Source organism: Sander vitreus, chromosome 7 (genome assembly GCF_031162955.1).
Source record: "Sander vitreus isolate 19-12246 chromosome 7, sanVit1, whole genome shotgun sequence".
NCBI lineage: Eukaryota > Metazoa > Chordata > Actinopteri > Perciformes > Percidae > Sander > Sander vitreus.
Genome location: NC_135861.1, coordinates 31,430,421 through 31,448,461, shown reverse-complemented (window position 1 = coordinate 31,448,461; position 18,041 = coordinate 31,430,421). Strand labels below are relative to the sequence as shown.

At 38.2% G+C, this 18,041-nt stretch overlaps 1 protein-coding gene across 2 annotated transcripts in view; it reads right to left on the bottom strand.

Moving 5' to 3' along the window:
• The window catches only part of dedd (death effector domain containing), a 35,754-nt gene extending 18,370 nt beyond the window's left edge, over positions 1-17,384 (bottom strand). Inside the window, exons 1-2 of one of the 2 annotated variants that reach the window (XM_078255916.1) lie at positions 17,056-17,384; positions 9,143-9,780 (exon numbers count right to left, since the gene is read on the bottom strand). In XM_078255916.1, the coding sequence (XP_078112042.1) occupies positions 9,143-9,707 (565 nt within the window). In that variant the 5' untranslated portion in view covers positions 9,708-9,780; positions 17,056-17,384. Of the gene's footprint in view, positions 1-9,142; positions 9,781-14,307; positions 14,390-17,055 lie in introns of those variants that run through there. The other variant, XM_078255915.1, reaches the window with a different exon arrangement.
• Positions 17,385-18,041: the final 657 nt, after the last annotated feature.

Sequence of the window (18,041 nt, the reverse complement as noted above, 5' to 3'; positions counted from 1 at the left end):
GATTATCTATTCAAACAATGTTCTATGAAAAAATTGTACATTTTCTATTAAAGAAAAGATAGAAAATAAATATTTGTGTGTGCTGTAAATTGGTTAGAAAAATGAAATCGGAATCGTCTAAAATCGGTATTGGCTGGTCAAACTCAATGAAAAATCGTAATCGGCCTAAAAATTGTAATCGGTGCATCTCTATATATTCCATATCTTTCTTAAAGGCTGTTATTCAACTTTTCAAAGACATTCATACTAATTAAACCCATTCCCATTTTTTTCAACTATTCTCACTGCTTCACCTTCTTCTTACGCACTTCAAGTCAGCAATCCAGTGTAGCTTTCAACATACAGCATTCACACCGCAATTTCTTCAGAAATTGCATTCTCTAGTTAATATGTACTACACTACTCATGCTTATGCATTGTCAAATGCTACTATCAGCATGTGGTTGTTGTTACACGTTCTGTCCACTAGACTAGACTTCCAACATTAGCCTGGCTTTGAAGGGTCATGGCGCATTGCAATTCTTGCACGCCACTTTATTGTGCGAATGCTGATTTAGCAGCATTCACAGTATTGTTATCCGATTCTTTATTCTTCAACTTTCTTTGGTCGCCTCTAACTTCTGCATACGTTCAGCTACAATAAAAACAAATTTTTTATTTTACAATAAGGTCAATGAAGCAATCTTCAAATCCTCTTCAGGCTTCTTCCATTTTGAAAGGCTACTCCTCCCACATAGTTTTACCTACAGACATCATTCAAACTTTAAACTGTTCACAAAACCTTTAGCTATTACATTACATTGTATTCAGCTTCATGATACCTTTAACAGTTTTTGTGGTATCACCGTTTAAGTCAATTGTTTTTTTTCAGGCTTTTTCTGTGCTTATAATGGAGCAAGTATTGCATTGACTTAGAGTGGGTGATGACATCACTAGAGTGGAAAAATCGTCTTAAAACCTCTATAACTTGCTCTCATGTCCACAATATTTAATTGTCATACACAATTTATACGTCAAAACAAAGCTATTCTTGTCTTTTTTTCCAGGCAATGTCAAAAGCAATAGGCATTATAGTTTGAATTAGCTGCCTCAAAGCAACAAGATACGCTCATCTCCTTATCATCCACAGCAATATTAATTCGCTTAATGCAGTCTTAAACACAAACTCTTTTTTTAAAACCGTAATTTTTTACTTTATCTACACAAATAACATGTCTACAGCTTCGGCAAAGTCCTAGGATGCTCAAAGTGAAGAGATATCAGGTATACAGTTTACTGGTGCCTGCCTGCCTGCCTGCCTGGCCTGCCCGCCTAACCCTAACCTTAATATATGAAGTCGAAAATTACTCTGACAGCTGTAGGGCAGCTAACATAAACTTTAGCTGTCTCCATGACGATTCCAGCTAAGCTCCAGTTTTTTTTCTCTATGTTGATTTGGAAATAGCGGCCCACCACGCCAAAATATCTGCTGCCACGGTATCAGAAATAGGGCAGATGCACAATGTAGTTACGATTGCCTTTTAAATGATCCTGCCTGTTGGAAAGCCTCAAAGAGTATTGTACATGTGAAGTTTGTTGTGTGGCACCATGCAGGACAAATATATCCGTATAGTTTAACTATTTAGATTGAAGTTATGGCAGGAGTTGTTATGAAAGCCTTATTTTCATTTCTCCACGGCATACTCGTTAGTCTACTTACCTAATCATCGCTGTTAATATGTGAAAACGTCGGTTTACTTTTATAATAACAGGCTATGTATGCATGAATTTACTGTTTATCAGACCCCAGATGAGACAAGAAGCTAACATTAGCGAACGCTAAAAGAGATGCTGTATTCCTCCGACACGCTGTATTAACGTTACTGTTTAAAACGCTTTCCAGGTTAGTGGGGGTGCATAGCGCTCAAAACCAACATTAAAAACCTACCGCCGGTAGCTAATGTTAGCAGGAGATAAGCCTGTTGACAGCAACGGTATTGTTCATATTTATGCACAACGACAAATAAAGCAAACTTGCTAAAAAAGGAACTACACGCTGTTTTCAGGTAACGTTACTGTTGACGTTCAAACAGGCCTGTGTGTGTGTTTTGAGAAATATCTTTATACTGCAAGGCTATATTTATTTTATTTTTATTTATTTATACATTATTTAATTGCCTTTACCTGTTTTCATACATACAGAAATTTAGTTTGCTAAATATATCAAATTTTTTTTGTTGGATATTGGATGTGAAAAGAAGGAAATGGTTCTTCCATAACATGTGTGTGAATTTCCCACACCAGGAGTCATTTATATAGTTCTATTTTATAGTGATCGATTATCTATTCAAACAATGTTCTATGAAAAATTGTACATTTTCTATTAAAGAAAAGATAGAAAATAAATATTTGTGTGTGCTGTAAATTGGTTAGAAAAAATGAAATCGGAATCGTCTAAAATCGGTATTGGCTGGTCAAACTCAATGAAAAATCGTAATCGGCCTAAAAATTGTAATCGGTGCATCTCTATATATTCCATATCTTTCTTAAAGGCTGTTATTCAACTTTTCAAAGACATTCATACTAATTAAACCCATTCCCATTTTTTCAACTATTCTCACTGCTTCACCTTCTTCTTACGCACTTCAAGTCAGCAATCCAGTGTAGCTTTCAACATACAGCATTCACACCGCAATTTCTTCAGAAATTGCATTCTCTAGTTAATATGTACTACACTACTCATGCTTATGCATTGTCAAATGCTACTATCAGCATGTGGTTGTTGTTACACGTTCTGTCCACTAGACTAGACTTCCAACATTAGCCTGGCTTTGAAGGGTCATGGCGCATTGCAATTCTTGCACGCCACTTTATTGTGCGAATGCTGATTTAGTAGCATTCACAGTATTGTTATCCGATTCTTTATTCTTCAACTTTCTTTGGTCGCCTCTAACTTCTGCATACGTTCAGCTACAAAAAAACAAATTTTTATTTTACAATAAGGTCAATGAAGCAATCTTCAAATCCTCTTCAGGCTTCTTCCATTTTGAAAGGCTACTCCTCCCACATAGTTTTACCTACAGACATCATTCAAACTTTAAACTGTTCACAAAACCTTTAGCTATTACATTACATTGTATTCAGCTTCATGATACCTTTAACAGTTTTTGTGGTATCACCGTTTAAGTCAATTGTTTTTTTTCAGGCTTTTTCTGTGCTTATAATGGAGCAAGTATTGCATTGACTTAGAGTGGGTGATGACATCACTAGAGTGGAAAATCGTCTTAAAACCTCTATAACTTGCTCTCATGTCCACAATATTTAATTGTCATACACAATTTATACGTCAAAACAAAGCTATTCTTGTCTTTTTTCCAGGCAATGTCAAAAGCAATAGGCATTATAGTTTGAATTAGCTGCCTCAAAGCAACAAGATACGCTCATCTCCTTATCATCCACAGCAATATTAATTCGCTTAATGCAGTCTTAAACACAAACTCTTTTTTAAAACCGTAATTTTTTACTTTATCTACACAAATAACATGTCTACAGCTTCGGCAAAGTCCTAGGATGCTCAAAGTGAAGAGATATCAGGTATACAGTTTACGGTGCCTGCCTGCCTGCCTGCCTGGCCTGCCCGCCTAACCCTAACCTTAATATATGAAGTCGAAAATTACTCTGACAGCTGTAGGGCAGCTAACATAAACTTTAGCTGTCTCCATGACGATTCCAGCTAAGCTCCAGTTTTTTTTCTCTATGTTGATTTGGAAATAGCGGCCCACCACGCCAAAATATCTGCTGCCACGGTATCAGAAATAGGGCAGATGCACAATGTAGTTACGATTGCCTTTTAAATGATCCTGCCTGTTGGAAAGCCTCAAAGAGTATTGTACATGTGAAGTTTGTTGTGTGGCACCATGCAGGACAAATATATCCGTATAGTTTAACTATTTAGATTGAAGTTATGGCAGGAGTTGTTATGAAAGCCTTATTTTCATTTCTCCACGGCATACTCGTTAGTCTACTTACCTAATCATCGCTGTTAATATGTGAAAACGCCGGTTTACTTTTATAATAACAGGCTATGTATGCATGAAACTACTGTCCCCATCGACGGCAATGTATAAGATAGGTAAGGACATGCCAACCGTAGTACGTCTTTAAGACCCGAGTCTTCTACGATTCTACGGTTTGAAAAGGGGAATACCTTAATTTGTATTTTTCTAGTCTTTTTCAGTTGCTACAGCTTTCCTGGTGACCTGTGGAAGTTGTTTGAGGTTTAGTGCTGAGATGGTCTGAAACCATGATGATTAAAACCATGTATCAACAATTTTAACACAGAGATTATGATAAAGACTAAAATCTAAATGAAAATGTTTAATGTTGATGTGAATGCTTAATGATGTACATTATGAGTAATGTACTGAGACAGTGGTATGCATATTCATTTAATATTTACTCTCATATATTCTCATATTATGCTTATTAAAGTTACAACACGTTTAAATCATTTAAATATTGTATTTTTGATGATGCAAACGTGATACTGGAAGGAAGTTAAAGATAAAACTTATACGAAAAGTAAGATATAATATAATAAACAGTAAAAGATAATATGTTTATACTATAAAGATAATAATATATAATATACTAATTTACTTTTGTATATAAAAGGGATAACAATTCAGTCAGGAAAAGCTTAGAGGAAACAAGAGCTTTAGAGAGATAGAGAAGTACTCTGGATGACAGTCTAAGAGAGACTGGCTCAGGTTACAAGCAGGCCTTACCAGCGAGGAGGAGTCTGCCACAAGACCTTCTGTCTCTAAGCTTTCAGCACACAAACATAAAAAACTTGAATTGACTCAAATACCTCATAGGAAAAAGTTTAGTAAAAAACAAGAGGTTGACTTCCAGACCAGTTCCCGTTGGTGCCATGGAGCTAAATGTACTTTTGAATTAGGATAATGGTTTTCCTATTGATGGATTGCATAGGAGTTAAATTTAACAGTTACTTTCACTCAGAAGTTAATTATAGTTGTCCTACTTCTTGCCTTTATCTGAGGGGTATTTAAATGATAGTTTTTCTATTATTGGAGAAAATATGCTTTTTTACAAAATGCCAAAAGCTGATGAAAATTGTGAACATACAAAAGTGAAGTGCAAAAAATCTAAAATGCTGTTGATTAGAAGTTGGAAAATAAAGCTGACAAAGACTAAATATATTTTTGTGATTGAAATTTTGAGCTACTGTAACTAGGGAATTTCCCCAGTGTGGGCTAAATAAAATATTTCTAATATCATATAGTTGATAAACAGTTGATATTTTGATTTCAAAGACAAATTATGTCATTTGTAGGAATGAATAATTTCTTCAAAAGACAAAAGAGTCAGTAGCAGAGTTTAGTCAAATGCTTACAGATGCTATTGTAATCTGACATATTTGGGTTAAAAAGAATTAGGATTTTTGTACACGAACATATGTTTATGAAATATAATGTTTTATTGTCATCAAACTGCCGATAAATATATAGGCCTACAAGTCGAGCTGAAATGATTAGTTGCTTAAATTAATTAGTTGATTGACAGAAAACGGCTTTGATCGTTTCCAGGTTTCAAAATGTGAGGACTTTTCTATATTGTTGCTTTTTAATACCTTAAGTACATATATTTATGATACATTTCTTACTTAAGTAATATCCTTAATGAAATATTGCTGGTAACAGAAAATGTTTGTAAGTTTGGAATCAGTACTTGCTTTGTCCACTTTAACTATTTGTATGAACCTTGTTGAATAACCCTAATGTAACAACATTTTTTGAATCAATGATGACATAGATCAGACTTAGGAAAGTGGTATGTTTAAATGCTCCTTTCTTACAGAGGCTTAGAACAGCCGAGAAAGGGACTACACACACACACGAAACAGTGGTTAAGACTTGTTTCCTACGATTTGTCAAGTGCTAGTGGACGAACCTCTGACAATGGAAGAAATTATTTGCAAAACTATATATAATCATAAAAGTAATTTGTGTATTGTGATTAGAGTGTAATCAAAAGAGTGAAATGTGACGGCAAATTTACATTTAAGCATGATTCTCTATATTATTTGTATACTTTCTGTTTCTCTCACAATACTGGAAGGGAGTTTTTCTTATTCTCACATGTTGAAAGTAAGAGCCACAAAGTCTGGGAACGTAATGTGTACGCTGAACAGATAGTTTAGGGTGACCTTGTAGCCCCTATCGGTTATTTCTCCCTGGATAGTTGAGACTTCTCACATAGTTGGGATAAACGAGATGTCTAAACCTCGGGGTAGAAAGTGCTACAGAGGGGAAGAAGTGAAGTGGCTCCTGAATGTCTGACTGTGTTTGATTGTAAGAAATGTTGAGTCATGTTTAGAAAGGGGGCATGTCTTTCTATCTCACTGAAGATGCATATATACTGTGTGCTTTTTCTTATTCGTTGAAGAGACCTTTCACACCAGCGCTGCGTGCCTTTTGTGAACCGTGTGCTTCCTTGTAAACTTGCAAGTTTATAATAAAATACAAAAACCTAACTTGGTTTAGTCTTCGACTGTCATTTTGTTTCACCTTCCTATTTTAAAACATCTACACCTGCTGCATCGAAAACTTCCACCACACTACAACTACTACTTGAGCAATTGCGTACAACTTTTAACTTCAGCGGCTCCGATTTTCTAAGATACTTCCAATTACGGGTTTTCGCTAGGACCTACTCCTCTCAATTCCCTCAAATCCCACCCCCAAGGGCCATATATCTTACTTCTATAACCTACTCTCTCCATCTTTTGATTCTGTTGTCAACAAAATTAGGACCAGCTGGGAGAACGAACTGCAGATTTCCCTGTCTGATGACTTTTGGGAAAAAGCCCTGCAAGCAGTCAATTCTTCCTCCAGCTGTGCTAGGCTTAGTCTTATTCAATTTAAAGTGGTACATAGGATTCACTTTAGCAAGGCCAGGCTTGCCAAGATTTATCCGGGTGTCCCGGACGAGGGATGCATTAGATGTTCTCAGACCCCTTGTGATTTGACCCATATATGCAATCTCAAAGGTTTTGGCGTTGAGGATCTGTCCCTCCCCCTATATAGCGATCTTTGGCAGACCACCGGACAGGATATGAGATGAAACCACAAAAGGACATTTGTTTTGAAGAATTGTTCATTCTGAAAACACAAAATGGAGGCTTATACAGAGCTCCAGACTAATTTGTTTCACTAGGAGCACAGTGGCGCCCAACTGAAAATTTTAGGGGCGCAATCAGAGAATTTAGGGGCACACACAACAAATATTCACATTTCTACTAATTCCCACTGTATTACTAATACTTTGATAATAGATGCAGAAATTACAATGTGCTGTTTCAAATCAGTGTCACTTTTTGAAGATGCAACATAGAAGGTTAACTGACAGCACCATCGTTTATATATATATATATATATATATCAGCTCTAGTCTACAATTACAATGAATTCAACTTAAAATTAAACATGCATTGTTTAGGCTACTACTGAACCAATATCGGTGCCGATACCTGAAATTTGGTTCCGTTGGTACTTTCCCTCTATAATTACAAAACAATTATTTCAGTTGTAAGAATTATTGTCAAACCTATTTATCCTATGTACTTAGAACATTATGTTATTTTATTAATTAAACAAAATCCTCTTCCTCCCAAACCCATCCCTACAACCTATTAAATTGAATAATTATTCATTTCTTACTCAATGTAACCTTTATTCTTGTATTTGTATATTCTTTTTAGCCTGATTAATTTTCATGACCGTTTTTAATTGCTCTTTAATGTTTCATGTAAAGCACTTTGAATTGCCTTGTTGCTGAAAGGTGCTGTAGAAATAAAGTTGCCTTGCCTTACAATCTCAGCCTGTCAGTCACCAGGGCACAGAAACCACTGTTGTGCCTGCTTAGGAAGTGCAACGTCAACAGCACCGCGACCGCTTTCGACTCTCCATTAATACTGCTGTCTGCATGAAGTTTTGAAAAACTGTAACCACACTTGAAACCACTTTATCGGCATTTCCGTGACTCACTGTGACTTCAACAAAACTGCAGAGCCGACGTAGTTTGCACCGTCTGCAGCGTTGTGTGCGTGTTTGTGTCAGAGCTCCGCTCTCTGTCAATTTTCAGAGAGGACAGATAAGCTTGAGCTTACGCGCTCTCAGGTACCGAAATTTCGACGTTTAACATGTAAAAAAGGGGGCAAATTTACTGGTCACACATGTACGATTGGATGTCAAATTCAATTGCACACTCTCAAATTCTGGTCGCAAAAGCGATATTGTACTATGTTGTAAATATTGTTTGAACGCTGTATCCAATAAAATATATGGGAAAAAAAAGAAAGAAAACAAACTGCCGATATGGAAATATTTCGGATTTCAAGCAGACGACGAATTGAGCTAAAAAAAAAGACGAGGCAAATTGTAAACAACTAAACCAAAGAGGTTATTGTTATAACCTCAAAACTCATTGCAGGAAAAAAGTCATGGCTTAAAAGGTGCATAACCACCACCATGTGGTCTGGAGTTGCTACACTCTCATTATGGGCTTTCTCATCAGTCTCACTCACGGTGTTACTCAGGAGAAAACAAGCGTGACACCTAGTGGTAGAATTTGGTATACTGGTCGGCGTTTGGCTTAATATCAAACTGGTTTGAAAATGTTTCGCCAGCCCAAGCATGGTGGTACTAGATGGGTGGAACCTCTCCTGCACAATGTTTGACCTGGTATTAAGCCTTGTTTTTTTATTATGTGTCATTTAACTAAACTGACTTAACTTTTATAGCCCCCCTCATAGCTTACTTACTAGGTCCAGACAGCATGCACATTTATTTATTCACTTATTTTAATTTGGGCAGGTATTAGGTATGCATCTCCATATTGATTAAACTATGTTTAATTTTGGTTTATATCAATAAACTTGGATTTACTGAGCAGTTTTAAATCTGGATTTACTCATTTTAAACCTAGTTTTGCTTAACTTTGATTAGAATGTATCTTAAATTATTCCCAAAGAAATCTAGACTATCCTTTAATAAGAGTAATACATTTAAACCAACCTGTCAATTATTAAATATGTATTTAATGTCTGGTGTAAACATAGTGATGACACTGCATTACTCACCAGCCTGCCGTTTTCTGAGTGTGACATAAGGCAATAGGTCATGGCGGGTGATAATCCTTAAAAGCTGGAGAACGTGTCGAAAGTTAGTCTCATCACAGCGACCCTGGCGCTCTAGCGCCAGCAGGAAATCCCTTCCACTCCTGATGCCGCCACGCTCATACTCATCAATCACGTCAACAAACAGGAACGACAGTACCCTGACATCCCGATGGGTTAGCTGGGCTCCAACTATGTCAAACATGCGGTGAAGAGAGTACAGCCCATGGGAGTTGTCCACTGCTTCCTCAGGCCACGGCTCAAAGCCCCCATCTCTTCTGGACAAGCTTGAGTTGGTGCAGGAGGAAGAGACGTTTCTGTTGGCCACCTCCCCACTGGCTGCTGCCACAGCGGAGGAGCCCGGCCTGCCTGTCAGAGCTCTGGGATCAAGAGGCCCAGCAGTTGCACTGCTCTGACTCGAGTCCAGCTGATTGTCCTGAATGTGAGGCCGGGCCTGCTGAGCAGAGGAGTTCTGGGCAAGCTGGGGAGGAATAACAGCATTTGGAAGCTGTGGCTGCTGTGATGTCATCTCAGCCCGATGATGAAAAGGGATGCTTGAATCCCTGCAACTCCTGCTGTCTTCCTCTGCTCCAGTTGATAAACTATGTACAGAGAGTGAGAGATCACATATAATATTATATCATGTATATCATTTTAGACCAAGCGATTTTACCATCAGTTGCCATCATCATTTATCAATAACCAACAACATACAACTGCAAACACCTGTAGGATTTCCCAGCTTATTATAGTGGAGGTCAGCCACCTCTGCTAACGTCAGAAAATACAATTATTTTTTCCATTAAATAAAACATTCAGAAAAACAGAACAGAGCCTCAACATAACACAGTCATGGTCATTTAATGGAGGAACTGTGTAGGGTTGAGTAGTATCACAAAATATACTGTAGCTTAGTTTCCATCCACACATTTTTATGCAAATTAAGTAATATTGAATGAAAAATGCCTTACGTAAACAGTAAAATTCAATTGAATTTCATAAATATCGACACAAAGTTTATACATTCGATCTTATCGGATTTGCTCTTAATCGGTAAACAGCTTTAGACTTAAACACTGATGGAAATGTCATTTACTGAATAAATAATGAATTTTAGGTCATGTTATGGTTGCAACACCATAAAACCAAGAAGAGTAAGTTTTAGGTAATTTCCGCTACGTAGGCTATTTCCGCTTTCTTTGCAGACATGGCGGGTGTCAACAAAGACAGATATACATTAAGTGGAAGAACGAAGACTGTTTTAATTTAATTTACGAGCGAAATATAACAGCTATTTTAGATAGCAAAAATCGAAGAAATGCCATAATTTATCAAGAACTCGTGAAGGAAATGGCCAGCAAAGGTTAAGACAAGCCGTGGGGCGTCCTCCGGAGTAAATGGAAGGCAATTCGCAGTGGTGCCATCGTAACTTTATTGGCTTCTAATATTAACAGCTCAGGTATGATATCACGTTATCGTTCTCATTTACAACTTTGAGGAACGCATTAAGCATTGATCAAACGCATATCACCTGGCTGTACGTCATTTAATGTTTGAATCTTGTCCATTTTAGCCAAGACTTCCACTATTCCACTTCTACGATGAGTAACAGAGCAATAATGAGGGAGAAGGTACAGAGTCTACAGGTATTTAAATAAAGATTATTTTCCAAATTCATGTTTCAAGTGTGAGTGAATGCATTGTTTGTTGTCACAAACTGCTACACAATACCGTTTTTAAAAATGTGGTGTAGCTTTAACCCACTGTACTGAAAATCGCTTGAGGTTTAGACTGGGCTGGCCCCTTACAGATGACAATACAATTGTCTGCATTATTGTCTACAACACAATCACTACACCAGGGTTTCTGCTATATATCCTTCAGTTGTTTATGAAAAGTCATAAAGTCGTAATTACACGACTCTGCAGAGCCGTCTGCTCTACTGAAGTCAAGCGAACAGTAATCCTCTCTCTCTCCCCTTTGAGGGTGAGCAACTGGAACAGTGACAGGACGTCATCTCTCGCGAAGTCATGGCAATCAAATAAACTCCTAAATAAACTCCTCAGGCAGAGTGACAAACAGCGACGAAAGCCGCAACATGAAAACCGCAATCACACGTGAAATATGACAGCTACAGTATATTGGAAAATAGTGTTGTGGACACTGAATTTGATGAATTTACTCTTTATCAGACCCCAGATGAGACAAGAAGCTAACGTTAGCGAACCCTGCGGTCCCTCTGCATCTGACTCCCCGCTGCAGGCAACGTTAATACAGTGTGGAACAGGAGGGCAATGGCTCACCACATCTGGTGCAAGGGACGGGCCAAAACACAACAGGTCAAATGTTGTCTTGGTCATCCAAAAACGCTTCAACCAAAGGGTTTCCGTGAAGTGTCTCTGAACCACGATCTCCAGGAACTGTTCTTTCGTTCCCACATCACAGGCCACATCGCTATACCAATTTGACCGCATAACAGCGTGACTTGAGCATGTGTGCTTCTCCCAGGAAATTTTGAGCATCAAAGACATTTTCTGCATTCTGATCATTTATAGGCACCCATTTATGGTGAAAACTTCTTCATGTCATCAAAACACAAAATGTTGGTGGCAGGTAACAATTAAAAAAATATAAAAATATATGCAGTAAGGGGGCTTTTCACATCAGGGACCTTGCCTGGATCCAACTACACGTGACTCCAAAGTCCTGTTTGTTTTATTAATTTGAACAGGGTTGACAGTAACTTTTTTCCCAAGGAGCTTTTGCTCCTAAATTGAAAAATGTAGTGACTTTTAAGTGACTTACATAAAGTAACTGCTATTACTGTTAGGGTTGGATACCGAGACCCGGTGCTAGTATGTCCCTGGTGCCTAAACGACCTGTATCTACTGGACCGAACAGCAATGCGGATTTCTGTGCCGCGGCAATGCCTGCGCTACTCTCTGATGCTACGAAACGGACGTAACAGGCAACAGAAGCATCGCTGCACGTGGTGTTAGTTAACACTACACTTGGCAGCATGTAACGTTAACCTACAGTTGGCTAGTAGCTGGGTTAAACACGGTAAAAATGCTGACAGATAAACAGTGAAATTGTGACTATTTCACTGTAGAGGATTTCAACACCGGGACATACAACAGTGCAGCTGCCATTGTCAGAAATACAACACAGGCGTGCATTCACTTGAAACTGGTAAGCCTCATGGTGCATTTAAAGTAAACCCTTTTCCCATCTAGTGGTTGTTTTTGTTGTTTAACAGCAATTTACTGGTGAAATAAGTTATTGTTATAAGTTACTATCACATTATTAATAAATCATTCACTTTTGACCATATGGCCTTAGAAATAAACAAGTAATTCTTTAATGTTGCCAACTGTCGTTCAGTGCTCTACTTTTTATTTATTTATTTTAAATCAAAGTATCAGTTCAGGCACCGTTTACGATACCCAACGATACCTAACCCTAATTACTATTGTAGCTAATTTGTACAATAATACAATTGTGTTATGAATACAAAACGTTATGAAATGCACTGTATTCTACTTTGAAATACATTGTATTGATCAATAAATGTTCAGTGATGTTGAATATAGCCTACAGTAGTAGTGTAACGAACCACCCCTATGGTTCATGCATGTGAACTGTGGATTAATTACAAAGTTTAACTATCATAGTGTAAAACTAACTGCCGCTGTTACGTGAATGGGGTGCAGCAGAGTCCCTTTTGCAGCGGGACAACGTCACCTCTCAGCTTGTTTAGGGAGGCAATGCTGATGGGCGAACCTGTGATTTTCATGTGTACTCCAGTACAGCAGAGCGTTCAGGTCCAGTCAAAACAATGCAGCTTAGCTGGCTTATCCGTATGCTGCAGACTGAAAGTGGCAGAGTAATGCTTTGGACCTTCAGTAGTGGCTGCAGCAACTCAAACCCTGCCAGACCGGAGCTGCTGCCTGCTCTCCTCATTCACCAGGAGTTAGCTAGTAATATAAGCATATGTCATGGTGCCTCCGCCTCCACCGGGCAGCAGCTCTGGTCTCCTCTCCTCCCGGCGAAGTAGTTTCCTAGAGGCTGGGAGTGAAGCAGAGGGACCGCGGGGTGCGCTAATAATTACTAGCTAATGTAAGATAACAGCAAAATAAGCTTCCCCAGTGCTGGGTGCCAAAATACACAATATTGATTCATGATAACAATCATCCATATTGGGAGTTTACAAAGAGGGAGTGAAGGCAGCAGTGAAGCTATAGCCTTAGTCTGGCCTTTCAACATAAATTAAAACAAGCATTACTGTAGAATAACTATGAATTACTAGAGTGCAAATCCAACTAAATTAATTGAACTCATATTTGTAGATGCAGAATAGTATTTTTGTTTGTTGTTTGGATGAATCATTACAAAGTATATTTGATTAATAAATTAACAATTTGGAAAAGTTTTTTTCCCTCTTTTTTTTCCAGGGCCAGTAAAAATATACAAGGGGCCAATAAAACCCTGATCTACTGGCCTGAGGGGCCAGTGGGGAAAAAATGTTAAGTTGGACTCTATATAAGAGTATAACACGATTAAAAATAAAAAATTTAAAATAAAAAATCAACATTCAACAAAAATTCAGCAATATTACATTAGTTAGAGGGTCTGAATATCGGTTTTGATTATTTTTCGATTAATCATCCACCTCTAGCATGGACAGCGTGGTCACAACTTGATCTGGCTGCCTCCTGTTTTTAAAAGACTGTTTGCTATATGAGTTCTTTTCATGCCATGCCTACTAGGGCTGCACGATATGAGGAAATATGCGATATGCAAAATGTTGTTAAATATTGCAATAACATTACTACGTGAGATGAATAAACAGATACTAAAGTGCACACTTCTGTTGCTTTCAGTTTTCTGCTCAAATACAGCAAATTGCTTGTTGAATTTAAAATAATTTTCAACACTTTTATCGAACAAATTGAACATTAAATTAAATATGAAAGGCACCACTAAAAAAAAGGTGCAATAGCTTGTTTGCTAAGAGTCGGGTCGGGACTCCAACTTTAACACACTGACAACATTGTATTCAGAATATAAAATATTTTTATTGCACTTTTTAATGTGTGATTGTGTAAAGGTGCTCACGAGATACCAACCTTTCGTGAACTTGTGAATTTCGCCAGCCGTCTTCTCTCGTTTTCATGGAGACAGACGCTGTTTGCACAGAGGGGAGGGGCTGTGTGTGTGTAGCCTATGTGAGAGAGACGCGTGAGTGACTGCGTTTTGACGGTGTACAGAAACGATCATAGACTTCAGTGGTAGCAGCTCGCTATAGCCATTGCAAGTTTGCGGGTGCGGTAAACATTTTCGTGGTAAGAACGAGCTCTACCAAGGGAGACTTTGTTGTTACACTTAGGATTGTGGGTAGTGTAGTACTTCTCGACATGGCAAATGAAACATGTTTTTCTTAAAACAAGGTTGATTTCATACGGACTTCTAGCTTCTACAGGCGCATTAACCATAGTTTCACGATCTCACAGCTTGTTGTCAGTCTCCCTTGGATGATTTAGACATTATAGCTAATAATCAAAATCCTTATGGAGAATATAAATAGGATTTTTACTTCCAGAACCACCCTGTAGGTCGCTCATTAAACCGTAACACCGGTGTAAATCCGGTGTTAACCCAGTGTCAACCTGGTGTGACTGTTTGGTTAAGGGATTGTTTAATAATGGAACATCAAACATCTGAGAAACCCAATAAATGATAGAAAAAGAAACCCTGAGAATACTGTCACGTTTGACTGGAAGTGCACCACAAGAATAAAAAGGCATGGCAGAAATGGAATTAGTGAGGTAGAAATCGGTCAATCCAGTCTTACGCTCGACATTGATATTTAGTCACAACGTTAGACTGTCACTTTATCAACGCCACATCCACTTTGCTCATGAAGAACACACGGGGCAAAAATGCAATTATCAACACATGAAATCACCATTATCATCATAAGGCCGTTTGGACTACAATCTATCTAATAAATCGGGAAGCCTGTGTGTGTGTGTGTGTGTGTGTGTGTGTGTGTGTGTGTGTGTGTGTGTGTGTGTGGTCTGTCTTTGAAATATCTCACGTTCATCCAATCTACTTCACACTTGGTTTCCTGGGTACCCAATGAACTTGGGGTTTGGATTTTCAAGCATTTTGGACAGAATTGGATATTAAAAAACTGTGAATAAAACTAAACGGCTGAACAATAAAGTTGACGTTAACAAAAACAAACAGGCTGTTGACACGCTCTGTACAGCGCAATCATGTAATGCTGCTACCAACGTTACATGATTGCTGGATATACCAAGCAAAATAATGCTGGCTTTTTCATGTATATCCTTCACAATTAAAGCCCAGCTTAAATTCACTCAGAGCATTTTGTTAAGAGGACACTCAATAAAAAGCCATTTGCCAACACTAAATATAAAAAAAAAAAAAAGCCAGACACTTTATCGTATTAAATTGCTGTGAGCTGTACATTAACCACTTCTAAATAGAGGCAGAACATGACCTAATCTTGGATCTTCCTCCACAGCGCTGTGCAGATAGTAGGTTTGGCAATGCAAGACTATCTCGGAGCTGACCGGGCAAAGACAGCAGTTTTCATCAGACTCACCCTGGGTCGGGTTAATTAAGTGTGCTGCTAACTAATAACACTATTAACATTACTGTCTGCAAATTACCGCCGCTAATCAAATTCATTCTTCAACGTTAACAGTCAAGCCACTAAGCCTGTTTGGAAATGAACACCTCTGCTGAAGTGTTAAATTTGTTAACGATAATACGAGACAACACCGCCATCATTAAACGCTGACTGTGGCGATATCAACATGCAATATCGTTGACGAAAAAGAAACTAAAATGTAGTTGTACAAAAACTCCCAGTATTTGCATTGCATTGTCTTCCACCTTTTCTTTCCGCCCCCTCTGTCTCTCTCCACACACACACACACACACACACACACACACACACACACACACACACACACGAGGCCGGCAGAATGCGAGTCTGTCTCTGTACTTGATCCGGTTCTGGTGCTTGATTAAGCAGCTTTTTGCTGATTGGCTCTCATAACGGGCCGGATGGGTAAGCGCACTGCCATGAGTCCAAATTCTGAATCTGCAACGTTCTCTGTCAGGTAAATGTAGTAGTATAATGTCTTCCTCTGATGTAGACGTACACTGTAAGTCATTAGTAGGCTATACAGTGGAGTTGCATAGTAAGTGGTTTGGGGTCCTTCTGTAAGTCATTTTGGGGTTCAATTTGGTTCTGGAGAATGCTACAAACAGCAATACCACAGGCCAAGCAATCGGCCCCTTCCAAACAGGCACACTTTGTACGGGCACTGTACTAGTTTATAACGACAGCTAATGCTATATTAGTTAACTAAAACAATGTTTATAAAAACAACAGCCGAATCTTTGTAACAACAACGCTGCCACTTCAATAACTGTTGTGGAGACGGTTTCTATTGTAGACAAAACAAACCATCAAACCGACATAACATATCCAGCTGTAACAACTAGCTGGGTGCCTAATTGAAGTTAGCTAGCAAGCTAGCTAACGATAGCAAGATGTTGATATATAAAGGTGCACAATCGGACGGGAAACTGGTCCGTGTTTTGCTATTTGCGACTAAAAAGCTGAACATTTGTTACGGTAACGTTACAGTAACGTAAATCATATCCCTTTGATTAGCGTCTTGGTTTGTTGTGATTGCTCATCGCTAGCCTTAGTCCACGTTTGCTGTCATCGTTAACGTTACCAAAACTAACTTCTATAACGCAACAGCCACACGAAGCAGTCAGCAATCAAAACGACATATATAGCTAATTATACAACAATAACTTTACATTACCTCCTGTCCTTATGGATATTCCTGACGAGTCCGACACAATCACAGTTCGGTAACGTTAGGCAGCTAAAGCGAAGTTAGCCTCCCAGTGCTAATAGCACAGCAAAGCTTCTTTCAGGTCAGAAAACGATTTCGTTTAATTGTTATGATCGACTACACGATAACTGCTTAACAGATATGTTTCCTGTCTCTTGGTGTGCGGCACGACTTATTTCAGGCCAGACATTAGAGTTCGTTTCATGGTTTTGGTCCTCAAACTGACTTCATAGGAAAAATAAGCAGACAGTTTTCGTTCTTCGGCCAAAATGAAAGAACTTCCAGTTCACAGTGCTTCTTCTTCTTCTTCTTCTACTACTACTTCCGTCATCTTCTTTAAGGTTTATTGGCGGTTGGCAAACAACGATTTGGTGACTTACCGCCACCAACTGGTATGTGAGCTATGTCCCAATTCAGCGGCTGCAGCCTTTTTTTTGTCTTCAAAAAACTTTATTATTCAAGTAAAGATACAAAAATACCATGAAAACATTAAATGCATACATACAGACATGAACAAAAAGGGGTGAATGGAATTTACATTAAAGAGGTTGTAAGGCATTATAAATGTTCAGAGTCCGGATGGCTTTCTTATTTGTCAGTCCTTTTAAAGTTTTAAAATATAATTTCATGTCACTTTTAAATTGGTGAATATTTGGTTTTCTTTCTGACCATTTGCATTTATATATATGACATTTTCTAAATAAAATTAAAAGATTCAAGATGAAAACATGGCATTTATCCAAATCAATTTCTTCATAGTAAAAAATAATATCTCTACTTTGTAATTTTATCTTAGAGCCACACAATACATGAAATTCATTCTCAACATCAATCCAGAACAATCTGACATTCACAAAACAAATGTGCCATTGTCTCTGTGAAAACACCACAAAATATGCAGGATTCGGAAAGATAAGATTTATATTTCTTTAAGATTTGAGTTGTTGGGTAGA